Source organism: Necator americanus, chromosome V (genome assembly GCF_031761385.1).
Source record: "Necator americanus strain Aroian chromosome V, whole genome shotgun sequence".
NCBI lineage: Eukaryota > Metazoa > Nematoda > Chromadorea > Rhabditida > Ancylostomatidae > Necator > Necator americanus.
In genome coordinates, this window is record NC_087375.1 from 21858833 (window position 1) to 21879020 (window position 20188).

At 41.0% G+C, this 20188-nt stretch overlaps 3 protein-coding genes across 3 annotated transcripts; 1 reads left to right on the forward strand and 2 right to left on the reverse strand.

The window, feature by feature from the left end:
* Positions 1-3906: 3906 nt before the first annotated feature.
* Positions 3907-4205, reverse strand: RB195_014797 (uncharacterized protein; the record flags this gene model as incomplete). Its single annotated transcript, XM_064205209.1, has 2 exons — positions 3907-4069; positions 4132-4205. 2 exons carry the CDS (start codon positions 4203-4205, stop codon positions 3907-3909), a joined length of 237 nt encoding a protein of 78 aa, XP_064061090.1.
* A 5667-nt stretch (positions 4206-9872) lies between these two features.
* On the forward strand, positions 9873-15332 carry RB195_014798 (uncharacterized protein; the record flags this gene model as incomplete). The annotated part of the gene is made up of 4 exons (XM_064205210.1): positions 9873-10035; positions 13978-14060; positions 14563-14705; positions 15221-15332. The coding sequence occupies 4 exons, from the start codon at positions 9873-9875 to the stop codon at positions 15330-15332; spliced, it is 501 nt and encodes a 166-aa protein (XP_064061091.1).
* Positions 15333-16495: 1163 nt separating this feature from the next.
* RB195_014799 (uncharacterized protein) lies at positions 16496-17310 on the reverse strand (the record flags this gene model as incomplete). The annotated part of the gene is made up of 3 exons (XM_013445115.2): positions 16496-16615; positions 16712-16812; positions 17241-17310. 3 exons carry the CDS (start codon positions 17308-17310, stop codon positions 16496-16498), a joined length of 291 nt encoding a protein of 96 aa, XP_013300569.2.
* Positions 17311-20188: the final 2878 nt, after the last annotated feature.

The window sequence follows — 20188 nt, forward strand, 5'->3', positions numbered from 1 at the left end:
TGAGAACATGCAGAAGACGAAAACAATGTCGGATTGACTCTCCACAAGAGACCCACCCATGATCGTTGCTTCCCGCTGCAAGTGTTTTAGCGGTAAACAACTGAGACAAACAGTGAGGACACGTGTCACTAGCAATATGGGACACAACATGATATTTGGAAGGTTTCTGCTCCATATTGAGTTTACTAATGAAAGAAGCAAGAATAGGAAGGTGAAGATAATGACATGGGGTTTTAGTACTTTACATGCCACTTGGACAGGGAATCCCTCCAAGGAAAGGTCCCATTTCTTCCGTTTTGTGGTCGGTGAAGATGGTTCTGGAATTGTGGAGTTTTCAGTGAATAAGATGCCTCAGTTTAATACATAAAATGAGTCTTTTTCTGTCATTGTTACATCAAAAATGGGGCAAGTTAGCAGAGCACTCAGTTCCTCTGCGTCTAGGCTTGCAAACTGCCAATCTACTCAAGAAAAATAATGACGAGATGGCCGTTTGAAGATTGTTGATCCAACTAAGCTTACAAATGAGATCTTGAGTTATCATTAAGTTGTTCGGAATTCTAGTACCTCCATATATGTAAGTCCTCCCAAGGATTTGGAAATGGTCCCCCTCAACTCAAACACTTGAAAAAATTCGAGATTTTGTTAGATTTATACAAGAATCAGTAGATCAAAGAAGAAGCAGAATGACGAGTATGAAGGTACGAGCACGTCATCGACAGCAGATCGTAGACGACAGGAGAACTGGTGGTTGAAGCGGGACCGTGATAAACATCAATCAAAGTCGGAAATCAGAGCGCTCGCCAACGACGACCAACGACATTGATTTTGCAAAGCGGAGACATCAGCACTGCTGGAGAACTGCTGCCTGCTATTGCAGCATCCATCAACCAAGGAAGAAGAGTCTGAGAGGATTCGTGTGAGAGTGCAGATTTCTCGAAGTCGAGTGCTACAAAGCGCTGTGTAACAAGAGGATTGGGGACTCGACCGGCACTGGCTTATTGCGATTGTCCGCCACAGGTTAGGAACAGACACTGCGCTCGAAGCGCTTGGAGGCGCTGTTAGTGCTGCCGTCGGACTGCTGACTCATTCTGTCACTTCGAACTCTCGAAACGCAGTTCGGGAAAACAGTTTTTGCGATCAACGTGGAGCTCACGTGAACCTCAGACGGAGTGACCAGGAAACGCGGCTTTCGCACGTAGCTTAGCTCGGGTTTACTTTTTAGAAGCAGTATACATCTTCAAGAAAGAATTACCGCGTTTCTTCGGACTACATGGAATGTTGAGAAGTCGGAAAATCGAGCTCCACCGTCAAAATAACGATGTAGGAAAAAATTAATCGGAACATACTGGAACGCACGGATATCTGGTATTTCCATGAGAAGCGACAACTGTTTTCCCAACTGCATTCGCTTGGGGTTATCTTTCCTATGATTTATGTAAATCATTACAGCAAAATTTCAGAATAAGTTGGTTTCATTGAAGTTCGAATGAATGAAGGAAAATCCGGCAAATTTGAAAATATGAAGATGGTAGATGGCGAGATTTTCTTTCTGCTCAGACTGAGGAGAAATCGGATCGAATGTAGTACAAACGAAGGTGATAGGAAACCGCTGGTGTGACTCTCAGCATTCCTCAAATTTATCTACAGATTTGCTGATTGTGACATGCACAAGGATGTTGTTAGATCCATCATAAACACAACTTTTATTGTGCACATCAATTTCTAGCTGAAAATTCAAAGTACACAACTTCAGAATAATACTATAGAATTAGAAGGGGCAGTGAAAAAACAGCTTTTCATCGGAGAGAGGAAAGGGGAAGCCGAGGAATAAACATTTTAAAACTAGCCGCAAAAATAGTAAATCTGCATCGATTCATAGAGAATTCCTTATCTTTTCACTTAAAACCGTTGCACTAATTATTCTTTTTCTGTTTTTTCGCTCTCTCCCTATGCATCTTCCTTAGTTTTTAACAGAAAGCTCCAAATCTTCCTCCAATAACCTTGCTGAATACAAACCTTCGCGCATGTATTTTTCATTTGTTAGTGTTTTTTGTATCTTTTTGTATTTAGAAACGCGATATTAAATCTATGTGTTATCGACGTTGCATCACAAACATTCTAAATGTTAACTGACCGATCATATTTGCTCAAGAACTGCAAGAGACACATTAAACAAACTATAATTGGGCCAAAGATCGTGGGAATCAATAACAAACGAAGAGTGAACAGATATCAAATGCTCCTCGCTAACGAGTTTAATAGCACGGTGGCTGAACAACGATTGATAACAACTCGTTCCATACTGTTTTCTCTGCGGTGCGATAAGTGTGGTGAACCTGAAAATCAACAGAATGTTCCAACAACACTGTGATAACATGCATTAGATCAAAAATCAGAAGAATGCACACATGTCGCGCAGATTAAAGGCATCACCCACCGAATCTGAGGTGGTAATGATTTCAGGTGAGTATTCGTATACGGCACAGTAGATCATGGAGAGAAGGGTGATTCCGTCAATTTCTTCCTATTTGCCGTAAAAAAACGGCCCGGAAGATACGGCTTCGAGCGTTCTGGCACGCTGCTTTCTGCAACGAATTCGATTGGAGCGCGCCAGCCCTGTGCACGCGCGACATCTTCTGGGCCGTTTTTACGGCAATTAGGAAGAAATGGACGGAATCACCCCCGCCCTCTCCATAATCTATTATGCCGTATAGGGATACTCCACCTGAAATCCGTGCCACCTCAGATTCGTGGGGTGATGCCTTTGATTCAGCAATTTTGGAGAGCAATCATATGCAGGATGATGGATGCGTGAATGCAGAATATTTTTCGGCTCATCGTAGACTTGTGAATTATTATACTTTAATTTTCAAATACCCAAGCACGTGCGTGCTGTGTTGGTACTGCGATTTGTCAATGTTGCAGGCAGCGTTCATCAGTGACACGCTCTCTGCTTCTTAAAATTAAGCGGTTTTAATTATGTGACCAAGTTTTTATGTAGAACAGCATAATGATCAATGGAGCAGTGGTAGCTCGACCGGAAAGCAGTAGGCCGGTGACTGCTTGATTAACGGTTGGAGACCTGACACATCGTTTGCGCAGACTCGCCTCGCAAGTAATCGCAAGGCTGCGCTCGTAACCTCGAACGAACTCAACTGAAGTCGTCTGAAGTTGTAAGGATTGACTAACACCGTACACTTTATAACTTATCTTTAACGGTAAAGAAAGAGAATGGGAGTGATGATGGGAGATCGGTGAAACAAGCTTGTATAACCTGCTTCATTTCTCATTTACCTAAGAAACACCCTAATATAACTCATAACAATAATACAATAATACAACAACTAACAACAATAATATAACTCAAATCCTACATTTTATTAGTCTCCTTAATTCGCTGTCATTTCAACATCGGTTTGATCAAACAGCTAGAAGTTCGGCCTTCATCCACTCTGTCTGGTTTTATGGGAATCGACCGTTTTCATGCACAACCTGATCTTCAAAGATGACGGTTTACACCAAGAACCATCTATCTTACACAAACTGCGGAAAAGATGAAACGAAAAAAGGGTGAAAAAGGGTTTGCTGAACGCCACTGTTTCCAGGAAACCAGGTACAATCCTGTCTGGAAGTGAAAGAAAACAATACATACAATACTTCGCAATTATAAAACGACACTCATGAAACTCTTGTCATTTGTATTACTGGGTCTTTATCTTTAGAAAATTTGGCAGCTAAAAGTAACAGAGCTTATCGTTTGCAGGGAAATTCATAGGTGGGCTTCCCGGAGTGGCGATCTGTTGCTCTATATTTGAAAGAAGGAGGAATGAATTTGGGAATTCGCATTCTCAAAAATCGCGCGCGATTTTAACAGCAGCGATTATTTCTAGGTCTAGATGCTGTCTTTTATGTCATATTCCATTTCTGCCAAGCAACATCTCCAGATGGAAGTGCTAGAATCCATTGAACAACAGAATTCCAATCAATAAGCTTGACATTCCTGAATTTTGCCGCTGTTGAAAGGATAGTGCCAGGCATGAGTGGTTGGGCATCTTTCTTGATGCATGACCTTGAAATTATATGAAACATGCATGACCTCTCTTTGCGAGAGATATCTTCATCTATACTTACTCTCTAAAATTTATTGCTTTGAAAGGCGAACTGTTCACATTGGCCAACTTTCGCTTCCGCTCCTTCTTTCTCATACTCAGGATTTTCTCACTAACTTAAGGGCATCACCGCACGAATCTGAGGTGGTGCAGATTTCAGGTGGAGTATTCGTATACGGGATGGGAGACTACGGAGAGGGAGGTGATTCCGCCATTTCTTGCTAATTTCTGTAAAAAACGGCCCGGAAGATGCGGCGCCGCACAAGACTGGCGCGCTCCAATCGAACCTCTTGTACAAAATGGTGCGCCAAAACGAATGAAACCGTATCTTCCGGGCCCTTTTTTACGGCAATTAGCAAGAAACCTGAGAGTTTTCGGGATTTGAGACTATGAAGAGGAGGGTGATTCCGTCCATTTCTTCCTAATTTCCGTAAAAACTGCCAGGAAGATACGGTTTCAGGCGTACTGGCGCACTATTTTCTACTGGGAGTTCGACTGCAGCGCGCCAGCCTTTTGCGGCGCCGTATCTTCCGGGCCGTTTTTTACGGCAATTAGGAAGAAATGGACGGAATCACCCCCCTCTCCATAATCTACGACCCCGTTTAGGCATTATCCACCTGGAAATCGCACCACCCCAGATTCGTGGGGTGATGCCCTCAAATGAAGGCTACACTCATGTTATAGAGACGTGGAGTGCATCTTCGAAGACTGCTTGTGACATGGAGGAAAGGTCAGGAAGTCCAGAAGTAGAAGAATTTAGGCGGTTAAATTTCTATTAAATGAGGGAAGGGTTCAGAAGGGTGAGAAAGTTTGAGTAGCACATTGACGGAGGACAGTCATGTAGTTCATACTCGTTTCACTTTCCAATACACAGTGCTTGTCTCACTTGTAGGAAATCTACATCTCTGTTCCTAAGCCTCATGAAATTCACTCAAGGTAAGGTTCTTCTTCAGCTTTGGTCCCGTTTACGTAGTGTAGTCCGCGTTCGTGGTGAGATGGCGCCATTTCTTTCGGCGATGCGCCTAATCTGGGCCATCATGCCAGGTGGCTTCATGGCAGTAGACGTTTCTTGAGATGATTTCTGATAAAATGCTCAGAAGAAGAGTTACACAGGGATAACTGGTTTGTGGCAGTCAAACGTCCAGAGCGATGTTGGTTTTTCATCCTCCGATGCCGGCTGTTCCGACCATTGCGAAACACGGCGACGTAACTCGCACAAATTTGCCTACAAATATGAGGGCTTCGTCGCATCGACCGTGAATAGCTAGCTCTTTGCGGCAAAAGGTCACTATAATCATTTTTGGGCAGTCTACAGCTCAGAGATCACAGAAATGTGGACTGTTTGAGGGGGATAATAGAAAACAAAATGTCTTTCGAATATTGTCAACGAAGAACGGTAAAGAGAGTCCCAGCGGAGTGCCAGTGCCTCCGAGACGTGTCCAGCGTATACGCCCGGGTACACGCGAACATGCGTCGACGAGGCCACGCTCCAGTCGTTCAAAGTTGATCAAACCCATTGCGAACATTCTGAATGCCCTCAGTGCCTCTAGCAAGTCTGGGAGTGAACCCGACGTTACATTGAAGCTTGTGACCTTGCTTATTTACAAAGGAATCTGGGAGAATATAAAAAAGTTCCCAGATGAAGAAGTAAAAAATTTCAAAAGAACGCAGTTTTTCTAGGGTGTGCCGTTCGAAGAGGACAGGCTCAGAGTGCTGACGATCAATCCTTTCAAAATGCGTCTACGAACTTCTCTACTGACTTCAATTCAGATTCGTTTTTCGGGTTTTTGAAGGCGTGAATATAGGATGACTTATAGAATGACTTGCGAGGGCCACGCGATAAACCAAGTCATGTTTTTTCTTCACACGCACAGGCAACAATTTATCGACCTCGGTGGGATGAAAGGCTCGGTTTGCAACTTGTCGATTGACAAATGGAAGTAAGAGCCAGGATTACTAACAAACTTTATCACGGCTAACGTTTCATCGTCGTCACCTTCGTGAGAACCTCGAAAATCTGATCATTTGTAAAACATCCTCTCAAATGTCTCATACAGAACAAGTCATTATTCAGTGAGGTGCTACATCCAAAACCGAAACCAAAGGAGCTCAAGTCCTTGCAATTACCTAAGTAGCCGCGTTGCCCTGATATTGGCGAACCTCCACCTGATAAAATCGCTAATTTTAACTAGGATGTGACTCGCACATGACTCCATAGATCAATACCCAGAAAGGTCTTAATGCACAGACAGCTCGTTGGTCACGACTATGTACTCTTTATTCCTATTCATTTTTGCATTTTTAGCTTTTATCCAAAACGCCTACAAATTTCTGCAAGCCACAATTTCGTGTTCGTACTTTTCGGACTCAATTTGTTGACGTAATGATAACGTCTGATAACGAAATGTTTTGAAGGCGCTTTCTTCAGAATTTTTGAAAACCCACAAGCTTTTATCTGTCTCTCTTACTATCAAAAAGATCTATCACTCAACACTTTTTTCGACTTGTCGATAATGTATGTAAGTGGAACAAGAGTCAAGGTTGTTGACAGTCTTTGTTACGACTTACTGCAAAACTTATGCTAACATTCAAGGAAGGTCGAACTTTTCCACTTTTTCACACTGACAACGGTACAAAGTAGCTGGATAACCAGAGCCAGCCTTTTAGTGTCCGCTGTTGTACGCTGATTTCTGGATTCATTCGAGTTTTCCCAGGCAGTGGCGATAGGTTTATGAGAGCAAATACCTCTGCAGACACTCCATTCATGCTGTATCTATGACTACGTAAAGACAAAAACAAGAGCTGTTGAGTTCTGAGTTTGTGTCTGCTCTGAGAAACCTCCACGAGGCCGCATAGTCGTCGGTTTTTCTGAATTCATGTCTGTTTCCTAACTACAGCTTCCTTTCTGCTAACCTGTTTATATATAAACCAGTCTACATGTCCGGCTAAAGCCGGACATCAGACTTTTTTTGTGGTGTTATCTTCGCTCGCATTCACTAATCAATTAATCAATATTAATCAAAAATTTATGGTAGTGACATTTTCTGTAAAATCAGAATTCTATTTCTATTAACGTTTTCTTCTTTTTTTTTACTGTAAATAAACGCAAAAGTTTTTTTTTTCTAAACGTGTCGGTTTTACATTTTGAGAATATGCAAACTTCAGCTTCAAACACTCCTTCGATACCAACATAACATCAGAACAATTTGAAAGTATCACTTGAAATATGGGTTCCTTTCCTCTTTTTCCCAACAGCCCAACAATGATGTTTATGATAAAGTGACGTGAACGACACCATCGTACTGACAAAGAAAACGTTCCTCGTCAGGTCATGTAAACTGCTGGCTACTATTTAAGCAGCCGGTTTCATTCGTGTTTCCACTTTCTGAGAAAAGCATGTTACCAAACTGAAGCAAACATGAAAGAAAACCGGCGCACGGAGGAGTAATGGAGATGAAAAGCAGTGCGCGTAACGTAGCAGCCACGGGTATGAAACGGTTGCAACCTCCCATTTACCTTTTGCGACTTGCACATGGAGTTACCGCGCGATAATTCTGAATTGTGGCAGAACGATTCGACGCAGGTAAACCCGTCGCAACCCCTTCTATAGCTATCTGGCGCCGGAGCACCAATTCGATGCCGGTGGATCAGTCTCACACCATTTTGTAGCAATCTGGCGCCGGCGCACCAATCTGTCGCCGTTGGACCCGTCGAACCCCCTTCTATAGGTATCTGGCACCGGCGCACCAATCTGACGCCGGTGGACCCGTCGCACCCCCTTTTTCGAATTTCGTGACACACAAACACACACACACACAGACGGGCTGAGCTCGTTATTATTATTTCACGATAACCACATCTAAACTCATTTTTCCCTGTACGAGTTCCTTTCTGTGTTCTCACCACAATTCTCACGCACTGTTTATCAAAAACTTTATTCTGAGAAGAATCCACTCGAACTCTACCCATTTCATATACCCAAATAAACTAGCACAACTAAAATAACTTCAAAAGGGAAATTCTAAAAGTTAATATTAACCAAAAAAATGTACGCTCTGGTTGACTTATTACGAGACTTCTTTCAGAGAGTAGGGAGCTCAGTGAAATTGCATTGTTATAAATATCCTACACAATTACGAATGTAGTTTCGTGTACAATTGCGCCTATAAGCGCTCCTTATTAACAGCTACCCGAACTTTCACAGTTGTAGAGATGGGGAACTCCGAAGTTGTTAAAGCGCGAAAATCACATGAGATACCCTTTGATCCCATGAGCCCAGGCGCAACCACACTTCCTGCAGGGATGCAACAGGAACGTGACGTTTTGTGTAAGTTGATGATACACAGATAAAAGTTATTGTGAGGGAAATTTCCTTGGATTTCACTTACGTTGCATGGATCATTCACAGGAATTAATTACTTAATTCGAATGATCATCTTGCCTTAAGCCTTACTTTGGTGATAAAGAACTATGTCATTTGAATGGTTCGCTTCCACCACTGTGGAAATTCACATTTCTGCTACCCACTGTAAATTAAGAGGAATAAAAAAGACAGCATACTACGAAATTGACCGATTTTTGAATCCATGAGAAAATAGGGCTGAGTACAGGTCACATTATGAACACCACGTTCAATTCCCTCAAACTGTTCTGACAAACAGAGTGGCAAACTGGCTCATTCGTCGAATTTTCCAACGAGGCACTTGGTAACGTGCAACAAATTTGAATGCAGCGTTTCTACACTCCGAACTCTCCTTCTCATGGAGAAACCTTAACATCTTTAATTTCGTGGTTAGGATTAGATCAGTGCCGCGGCTTGAGACCGTTAAAAAAGTAGAGTTGAGCGTTTGCGCAATCTCCTTTTTGAGACCAGAATTTTGCGGAATTGATGCTGTTGTGGCCTCCACAAAAATAAATTGCTAGGTATTGTTCTACAAAAGTATGAACTTCAATTCCGCTCAGTAATCTGGAAAGAAGAAACAGTTTTGTCTGCGCAGATATTCTCTACTATGCAACTTATTGCGCGAACACCAAGTTTTTCCTCGTCATCCGACGTCCGCAACTAGTCCTATGTTACTAAGACAAGCAGCAGGAACTGCACAATCGCGGACGCATTGCACTCCGTCAACGTTCTAGTTTCTCGTATCGGGTCGCATCGTTGGGAACACCGACGCAGCAAGGGCTGTTTCACACGCATTTTCATGGATTACTAGTGAGAACTGGACTTCACTGGCTCATTGCCTTTTTTGATCTACTACTACTTAATTCTTTAGTACTTCACTTTTTAGGTCCAACTCTGACCTTACCCGAAATATTCATTCTGCCTTCGCCTAGAAAATACCTGCATGCAGCTCTTGTGTTCATGACAAACATGAGTTGAGACAGGAGATATTTGGTTTGTGTAGTCGATTTCTCAATTTTTCGAAGTCTGCTTCCGAAATTTTTCTTATATTTTCCAGATCAAAGTGAACCTGGGTAAGACGATGTTCATGCTGTACGGATGAACCTCTGATGCCTCATTCACGCTCAAGGGAAAGAGTATGTATATGCGAGTGCTCTAACTACGTATATTTAGGTCGGAAAATTAACATGATGAACGACCTGACCTCTGAGCTGGACAATAGAAAAAGAGCAGCTTGAGCAGCATACAGGAGCATCAGGGATTTAGTGAAGAACACCAGGAACACGCTCAGCCGTGCTCACATATTAAATACCACCATTCTTCCTGGTTTAAGCTATATTTCGTAAACCTGTGCGCTTCACATGCAGGAGGAAGATGCAGTCAGCATCGTTCAACGCTCAGTTGAAAGTGTGGCGCTAGGAATATCGTGCTTCACGCAAGTGAAAGAAGGGATTCGAAGTCCACTTCTACTCAACGATCGAAGATCAGAGACGCTACAGCATATGCAAACGGAAGTAAAATTAGGTGGGCAGGGAAAGAGATGCATTTCAAAGACATTCGACAACGACGACGACATATATGTATATGCATATCTGTATGTATATGTATATGTGTATGTACATGTATATGAGATTATACAGTTTCTCTTTTGCTCAGCATCTTTGAGAAGAGAGTGAATATAAGAACGTAGGAATGCAGCTGACGTGCCTTTCCTGTTGACGGTTTAGGTGAAAGTATGCTTTTGTGTGAAGGATCACACTGCACCTGAATATGTTCTCAATTCACTTTTGCTCTTTAACGAACAGTCGAAGTAATAAAGTTAGAGTATCTAGCAGCAGGAATTGCATCTTTTGTCACCTCTATTTTTGTCGGCTAAAGAAAGACTGTTTTTACCACACTCTACAGCTTAGATAAGCAAAAATGAGGGCATGAATTTTTTTTTACTTGGAAATGTGGCAGCCGAAGGTTCTTAGCCCAATTGCCTTAATTAATTTACTTTCTGTTTCATTTCTCAGCTATCCAGCAGTTGCTGTTTTTCGGACGGTAACAAGAGGGGTAATTTACCCGAAAAAAAACCCTCTTCGTTTTCAATACTTCTGTGATTTCCCATGCAACTGTTCACAGCATCTCCGTTTTTATTTACAAAATTTCAAAAATACTACATGCACTAATATTTAACTGAGATTACTTAACTATTCCAGTGACTGTCAATTTTGAAAACTTGAGGAGAACAGCCATGCCCACCCTCAGCATGCTCTTCACATTTTTATCACTCTAGAGGTCGACTACAAAAGATGAATTCCCGTAACATTGGCGGAAGTACTACTAGGATGCCTTAGTTTAGGTAATTAGTTTTCCTAACAGAGAAAGATATTCGGGCCTAGAACTATGTACGTTACTCTTCAGCGTCGAGACTAAAATAAGACTGTAAATACAAAAACGATCTAAAACAAAGAATATGAAGAACTAGTGCTGAAATAATAATATGGATGGTTTTTTGCCCTGGATCGTTTCTCTTTTAGCTGCATACGTGCTTCTTTTTTCTATGCATAACTTTCTACTGTAGCCGTGACTGCTCTTTATTTTGTTCTTTGTTTCAGTCGGCTCCTTGAAATTTTACTATTTCCAATTTGTAATTGTAGTTACTACACAAATCTTAAAGGCATCAGCCCACGAATCTGAGGTGGTGCAGATTTCAGGTGGAGTATTCGTATACAGGATGGGAGACTACGGAGAGGGGGTGATTCCGTCCATTTCTTCCTAATTGCCGTAAAAAACGGCCCGGAAGATACGGCTTCATTCGTTTTGGCGCACCATTTTGTACAGGAAGTTAGATTGGAGCGCGCCAGTCTTGTGCGGCGCCGCATCTTCCGAGCCGTTTTTTACGTCAATTAGCAAGAAATGGACGGAATCACCTCTCTCTCCGTAGTCTCCCATCCCGTATACGAATACTCCACCTGAAATCTGCACCACCTCAGATTCCTGGGCTGATGCCTTTGAATCTTCTGGATCCACTACTTATCTGGCTCTCTATTTCAAAGTAAGTTCCTCGTGATTTTCCTGCGAAAAATGTTTTCTGCTCTCTAACCATTACTTTTCTTGCATGAAACACCCTTAATTACATTCACAGCTTTAAACTCAGATATAAAACATAATGTTCAACAAAAAAGTCGACCAGCGATGGGCTTCAGCAAGATGTCGGTCAGAAATGGAACTATCTTTGACAAATGTGTGGCTTGAAAACGGGCAAAGTTTCGTCAAACCCCGTTAATTACTTTCACACCTCCGCAATCCTGCCATTGGCATATCCTGCGGATACATCTCCATGGAAGGAAGGGATTTCCGCTTATTTCTCGAAATTGAACAAAATTTTTATTACATCCGTAATCAGGAGGCTATTTAGAGCATTTTGGTACCCCACATTATATGTTGGTTCGAAACTTCCATTCTCTTCAGAAATTGACGAAAGTGCTCCATCGAATATTAATAAAAGGCCATACTTTCCAAGCTGAGAAATATCTCCTTGGAAATTTTCTAGTGAACAACTTGTACTCGACAATAGCTTATATTGTAAGCTTCTAGCTTTGAAAATGCCTAGTTTTTTCCAGTGTCAAACTTAAAACATTACTCTATTTCGTTATTTGGTCCAATTTTTGAACAGCTGTCAACGGCTTAGAGTGACCAGTTAAGTATCGCGATTCAGTACTTGCTTAGGACTCTCCTTCCATTACAGGAAGTGAATTAAGCGCTAACATTGGATGACAGCTGGTCATGGTTTTCGAGTGACCAAATTGGAGAAAATTTCGTCTGTTTTCACAAAACAGAAATTTTTGCAGCCTCTATGAATTTTCTCACTACCTCAAATAGCCAGTTCTTCTCACAAAAAGAATGATGTTGAATTCACTTTTATTTACAAACTTCAAAATTTCAACACTGACGCCGCCCTCTTATAGAGCAGGCGATATTCTACAGCTGGAATGGTTATCGCGGCCCAGGCATGGTCTGCCAGGCATCTCACACCTTCGATTGGTGAATCTTCTGGCGATTCGGCGTCACGGAGAGACAATAATGTTTGAACATAAATGAACAAGAACAACAATTCTACGCAGTTCTTAGTCATCGGAACCATACAGCTTCTTCAATTTCACAACCTTTCGGAAACAAATACAAATAAACGAAACAAACCTTCTGAAAAAGACAAACACGTAATAAATTAAGACGTTTCATAGAAGAAAAAATCAAAACTTTTCAAATTATTGAATTTTCCTTGTCTTGGAGTTTAATTCGAATAATATTCACTTCTTCCTTATTTATTGATTTAGTTTCGTCAGTAATTTTCCTTCCTAGCCGTTTCAAATTATCACTGCTGTTTTTATAAATAAGAACTGTGTAGAATTCTCGTAACCGTTCATTTATGTTCAAACATTATTGTCTCTTTGTGACGCCGAATCGCCAGAGGAGTCACCTATCGAAGGTGTGAGATGCCTGACCATGCCTGGGCCGCGACAACCATTCCAGCTATAGAATATCGCCCGCTATATAGGAGGGCGGAGTCAGTGTTGAAATTTTGAAGTTTGTAAATAAAAGTGAATTCAACATCATTCGAAAGAGCGTCTTTTTGTGAGAAGAACTGGCTATTTGAGGTACTGAAAAAATTCATAGAGGCTGCAAAAATTTGTGTTTTGTGAAGACAGACGAAATTTTCTCCAATTTGGTCACACACCCAAAAACCAAACAAGGCTTTCAATTAATTTCCCCTTTTAATTGCTATCCTTAACGAAATAGGATATCGAATGAGGTTATTTATCTATCCAAACTTAAGACTTCAAACCAAACTTCGAACAACTTTTAAAAAATAAACTAAAAAAAAAAAAAAAATAAAATTTTAAAAAAAAAAAATATTAAAAAAATTAAAATCTTAAATTAAAAGCTATAGTTGAGTATTAGTTTTTAAGTTAAAATTTAAAATAAAAAATTTCTATAATTTTTTTATTTTGTTTTTTTTATTTTTTTTTAATATTGGATTATTCACTTTCTCTAATAAAAAAGAAAATTTGTTTCTAACTAAAAAATAAAGGTGTTAAAAAAACTAAAAAAAGTCGCCTTCTGACGGATGTAATAAAAATTTTGTTCAATTCTGGATCCACTACTTATCTGGCTCTCTATTTCAAAGTAAGTTCCTCGTGATTTTCCTGCGAAAAATGTTTTCTGCTCTCTAACCATTACTTTTCTTGCATGAAACACCCTTAATTACATTCACAGCTTTAAACTCAGATATAAAACATAATGTTCAACAAAAAAGTCGACCAGCGATGGGCTTCAGCAAGATGTCGGTCAGAAATGGAACTATCCAACACAATAAGAAATAGCGCTTTACGAGATCCAGGTAAAGTCAGGAGAATCGATTGTAGGAAGGAAACGTTAGATTTACATGAAGGAGACAACAGTTATTTTTTTTCGTTTCAGAGAGTCAGGAACGTCTAAATTTCAGCGATGTCAAAGGTCAAGTGAATCGAAGGAGATCGCTGTTCTCGGATTGCAATAATCCTGTAGGTTTACCCTCATTCTAGAGAGGAGAATCGATCGTATAGAAGGCCAAAAATTCCTTGTCAGGGCAGCACACGACGCTCCAGTTCGTCCACTACTCGACGTTCAAGTTTAAAAGAGGATCTGAAAGTGAGATGAACTTCAGAAAACAATTCTTCCGCTTTAGTCCTCCGATCTGAGGAAATAATGTTGTCGCAGCGGCTCAATTCGTTACCAAAACCCGTGAAAAATCAACTAGGACATTAATAAATCGTATCTCCTATGAAACATCCAGGCAACATCAGTCTACTGGTAACTAAAAATTGCCGGTACGATTCACGTTTTTGTAGATGACCATTAATCTTCCATTGAGGGTTCAGAGAGGGAAGATTGAATCTTTTTCCAGTATTGTTGATTCATGATTAATAACTTTATGATTTACTCCATATTTCTGAATTTTGGCCACTGCTTAGATGCTAAAATGGGGATCTCTTATGAAGGCGACCTCGCAGTTTCATTTTCCAGCGTTTTTGGGCTAGCAGGCCATCGCTGGTGTTCATCAAGCCGCCCACACGCATAGGAAACGACAACGGGCTGGACAGCAAGGAGAGAAAAAAGGGTGCTGAGGATAATGAAACGAGCGACGAAGAGACCTCTACCATAAATAGGTTACAAACATCTACTTTTTCTGAATAACAAATGAGGCGATGTCGTTCTATTATATTTTTTGTATCTCTAGTGATGATGCGGAAATGCCAGCATTCTTCCTCGTTGATCGAAGTCTCCTAAAGCAACCGCTGAAGTCGGATAAATCCTTTCCTTTCTTTCGGAAATAAGACATTTCGAGGTAGTTTTGCAAAGATCAAAAGTGTCCTCTTCTACATCTATTTGGAGTCTTGTTCAGTGCAGTTTGCTAATAATTGTATATTAAATGTGCTGCTTCATTGAAATATTTAAATGTCAGGTGAACAAAAAACAAAAAAGTGGTCGGCAACCAAGATGTGAACACTGGTTTGTTGTCGATAAAGGAAAAAACCTGAATTGATCTAAACAAGTTCAGTGTTTTAGTAACAGGAATATTTTTATAAATTTGATCGAAAACTGATTGGACATCTGCTTTCTTGAGTGAGTTGAGGAAAACAACAGGATATCCGTGAGTATGGCTCCTACCGTATTTTTCTAGGTTGGCTCGATATTACAGGCCAAGCATAGCATTCGATGAGATTTCGTCATCTACGCGAGAACGTCATCTACGTGGAAGAAAATTTCTGCGACCACCGCTGGTTGACAGCTGAAACCAGCTTTTCTTCTAGTGAATTCATGTGAAATGCTTATGGCCCCACTCCTGTAACCGCTGTTTTCTACAGTCTTTCTTTAATTCGTATTGACAAGACCGAGAAACTAAGCAATCTAGGGATCCTTCCTATTCGTTACACATATCCATCCCAAAAATGTCAACGTTTCTTATTCTTTGTCTACAAGCAAGGATGCTGCACGTGTTGCTGTTTCAGAAGTTGATGGCGATATCCCATTTCTTCTTTCACTGCAGGTGTGTCCTATCATCGACAGTTTACCGAAAAAAAATCTTGTGTAGCAGTGTCACAGGGACGTCCGCATCTACATGTTTGCTGTCAGAAGTTATTGAAACAGCGATTTTAGGCGGCGTTTACGAGGAAAATCTCTGAAAAGCGTCAGATTAGAAAAATGTTGACTTCTTCAAACACTTTTCATAAAAATACCAGCTGAAACAAGCTCTCCGGTTGGTTGGAATGCATCGTATTTCACCTTTATCGCCCCAGCTAACCCGAATTTCTTTTTGGTTCGATTGAGACGAATTCGGACCAAATGACGATATTAGGGATACAGGGGGATACGATACATGGGCGATCCTGATACTAAGACGACCAAAGGAACTGTGATAAAAGCACGGGTAGCCACAGTATGGCCAACCTGATCGAACTGCTCGTTCCATAGTGTTCGAATTATTAAATAAGAAGGCACATGGTCTCAGGAGATCTCTGGAAAATAGAAGTCGAATGAATTATGTTGTTTTCAATGTTGTCGAAAAGTCCATGCACTTCTTCGTACGTTCGAATTGTTAGAGGAAACCAAAACCGGGAACAGAAGACCGTGAGCAGATAAATCACAACATTTCCGATATTTTCATTTAGTGATTGCCAAATTCATTTAAAAAAGTAACGTGCCATCAAATGGACTGATTAATGGTACGACTGTGCAGCCCTGCAAAGTGGTTCGAGTTTCCGCATACTGATATCCATGACAGCAATTCTAACAAATCAACTCTTTACCTCTAGTTAGGACAAAGTGAGGTGAAAATGTAAGGAGAACATAAAAAAGAACAGCGGCCATTTACTGTGCCATCTAAGGAGATAGACGTCAAGAGAGATCACTGTGATCAAAGAAGACTAGAGGAAACAATGTACAGCGCGTCAAGATATCATTTCCTTCCGAATCCTCTCGCACTCAGAATTGCAAGTCGTTTGAGGCTTGTTCGCTTCATGTACGGATCCTCAAGGCTGGTATAGTCCTGGACGCCTTCGAAACGTTTCTGCCTCATCTGAGTGGATGAGCGAATGAATAAACGAGTAAGCACATTCTTTGACAACATTTCTCAAGATGATTCTTTTTGAATAAGCCAGCTTCTAGGACTCACAGCATCGTTTAGTCCTCTGAGACTCTTCCGCAATCCTTCATTTTCAGCGATATATCGAACAACCGGCGTGTTAATATAGTGCAGCCGTTGCAATAAAACATCTGAATCCTATTAATATTCAACAGAGATATGAGTATAAGTTTTAAGAGCTTAAATAGGGTACCAGAACTACACATAAACAAGCCATATTTTAAAAAAATCAATTTGATTGATTTCTTTTTTCCTAGATCATTGTTTTGGAGCATGGCCATTCAATTTTATTCGTTGTTTTTGACAGTAAGAATCTTTTCTAGTAATTTTCATCATTTTTATTAAAGGTCTTTTGTCTATTCAAGGTTATCACAATTTCGCTCGTCTTCCTTCATTTCTTCGCATCACTTCTCCATAAAGTTTATGTTGGTTTTTAACCTTCACTAACTCCTCTTAAATCGGGTTTTTTTCAACTGGTTACAGAGCAACAGTGAAACGCTAGCAATTTATATTCGTTGATGTTGAAGGATAACCAAAAATCGAATAATTCCGCACCCACCACTGGATGAAGGTTGAGAGAATGCTTGGGCGATAAGGACACACCAGATGACTGCCAACTGAACGAACATTGTACCTGCAGTAGAGGAGAAGCATTAAACAAAAAATCCTCAATTCATGGATCTACGAATAGAAGCGATATGTGGTTGATTGAGAGGTTTGGTTGGCCTACCAGGAGTGGAACAATACGCCATGAAAGAGTTAACAACGAAATGTGTTAGCGCCCTCATGCCAAACAATGTTAGTAATCAGTTCGCCATGGAAACCTCCAAGAAGTGGTTAATTTGCGCAAATTGGGCCCAGTTTATCTATGCCAAGTGGTTGCTGTTGATCACGGGTGCTTGCTCATCACAGAGATTTGTCGTGGATCGTCTAAGTTAAGCCAAGAGTCGGAATTCTTGCATAGGCAGGGCAAGCTGTGCTCAGACCTTTTATAAACTAAGAGGACATTTTAATTCTTACGTGATCGAATTTTGCAAAGGCAGTAGAAACTTCTGCGCTCTCTAAACGCCTCGATTTCTCCTCAAAACCTTCGTGGAACCTCGGAGTGACATCATTCCAAATAGGACATTGTGGTAAAAAAATACGTGCACGTAATTGACAAAGTTGGCTTTTCACTGTTCCATATACGTATAGACTAATGAAAAAGTGTTACCATAAAGAATCATCAAATGAGTCCAAGATTCTTGAAAAGAATTGAAAAGATGATAGAAGATCTAGAAGGCACTACATGGATAACATATTAATATGCTAAAGCTGAAAAACTACTGAAAACAGACATGGCAAATGAAAGAAAATGAGCTGTTGAAATTGGATTTTTAGGATTTCTGTCTCAAAAACTAATTACGCTGCGCTTGTACCACCGCCAATGCAAGTTTGTAAATTCCGCCAAGAGAAGTGAGCCTCAGTGAATGTGGTTTTCATTTTTGCGGTACTTGTTGGAAGCAAGTTACCGAATGTTCATGATATCAAAGAGCAACGTGTTCAAAAGTTTACAATCTACCACGTTACCTAAGAACTGAAAAAACAATAAAATAAAATAATAATAAAATAAACAACCAAATAAGGCATGATGAAGATAGCACAGCTTTCCCTTAGTGGCAGTGTAAAAATTGTCGGAGAAAATAGATTGAATAGCAAACCGTCGATAGGTGCAAATTCTTGACGATCATCCGTAAAGTGCTGCCGTACTCATGTTCAACCAATCTCCGACCATTCGGTCACATTTCCCGCAAAAATTTCCCAAATAGAACCAATTGAAAAGTACTAAGTCACTAGTTAGCTACTCGCACACCACATATTTCCACACCTCATCAAATGAAAGCGAAAGTTCTTGAAGACTCACCACAGTCTACTATTTTTCCTGCTTTGCCTTGAGAACCGCCAAGGTTGTTCCCAGCATACGTATGGATTGAAGAATATCGAATGCGGGATAAAGAGAAAGTATTTCGCAGTTCGTAAGTGTGCGGTACTTACAAACTTGTAGCTTTCTGTGCCAACGAGAGGTCTTTTATTGATGTAGAGTCTTTTGCAAGCACAAGGGGCTTTCCAAAGGCTGCGAGCCGTCGGAAAGCACTGAGACGTTTGCATACCCAATGGACAACGTCTCGGCAGCGGGTTACCGCATATGATGGAATGGTAACGTGGCACTCCTGCCTGTACCACATCCATGAATCACGAGTGGTTTTCCAAGGGGTTCTAGCACCCAACCCCGTCGCTTAAATCCAGCACTCATGCATTCTACTTCGGGTGTTAACTTCAATGGACCCAGTCTTTCTGTTCATTTTAAACTTCGGGTATTAACTTCAACTTCCACCTCGGATTCTGCAGTGGACTCGGATAGTTATGGAAAACTTTGGTTTGGAAAGCCCATCTAGATGTGCGTCAACTGAATAAGCAGTACCCGCCATGCTTCTCCTATGTAGTCCTCACAGCATTCATGGACCACTCCGATACCATGTAATCACCCTCTCTCCCATATCGGGAAACCATCTAAAAGTTGTGCAGAGCTGATCATACGAAGGATTACGGAGCAACTGTTTCTAGAGGCTTGCCGAGGGCATATACATAACTCTTACGTCATTCTGCAGACCCACTCTGCGTAGCACCGATAGTGCTCTGCTCATATCGTTGGAGGTGTAAGGTAGGCGAAACGAAATCTTTTTTGGATCGTCTGCGGGTTTGTGTCGTGCTTTCTTCAACACCGCATTTTCTGGCGGTGTACCAGTGCCCACTGGAACTTTGCTGATGGCCAGGTTTACCGTGTGAATGCTTTCTGCAGGATGATGACGCGTTTGAGAGGAGAACACCTCTACCTTTTACTTTTCGAGGCTCTGACGAAGGCGATAACGCCGTAACGTCAACTGTTGAAGGCGAGTTACTACGAAATTGACGTTACTGGGACCCTTCCACGAGACCAAAGGGATGTAGATCGCGGAATGATCACTATCTCGCTTCATTTCCTCCACGTATCCTGAAAACAGCGCTCGTAACAGGTTTCCAAGTGTTTGAAGTGCGGTGGAAAATGCGACCGATCAGGCTGTTTTCATTGGCATTTTCAGGACAACTAGCGGAATTGAACTTGTGTTCTACACCTATCATTATCTTTCTCAACATCGTCAATTTCGTGGTATGTGGACTTAAAAAGATCAGTACAATATTAATATCAAAATCTTGTTGGTTACAGCTCGAGCAATTCAATAGAAACTATGCCTTCACCCTAATTGTATATGAATATTGTTGGCTCGACCCGAGAATTTCTAATATGTGCCCAGATATATTTATGCTTCATATAACCACTTACGTTTCTACTAAACGTTTGCGTGATTACGTACTACAGCTTCCATGTTTCGCAATGGTTACGTCTGAATTATAAAAGTTTTCAATGTCTTGCGTGACCTTTGAAAGCCGATGAATTAAATGTAATATGACATGAGATAGATAAATTCC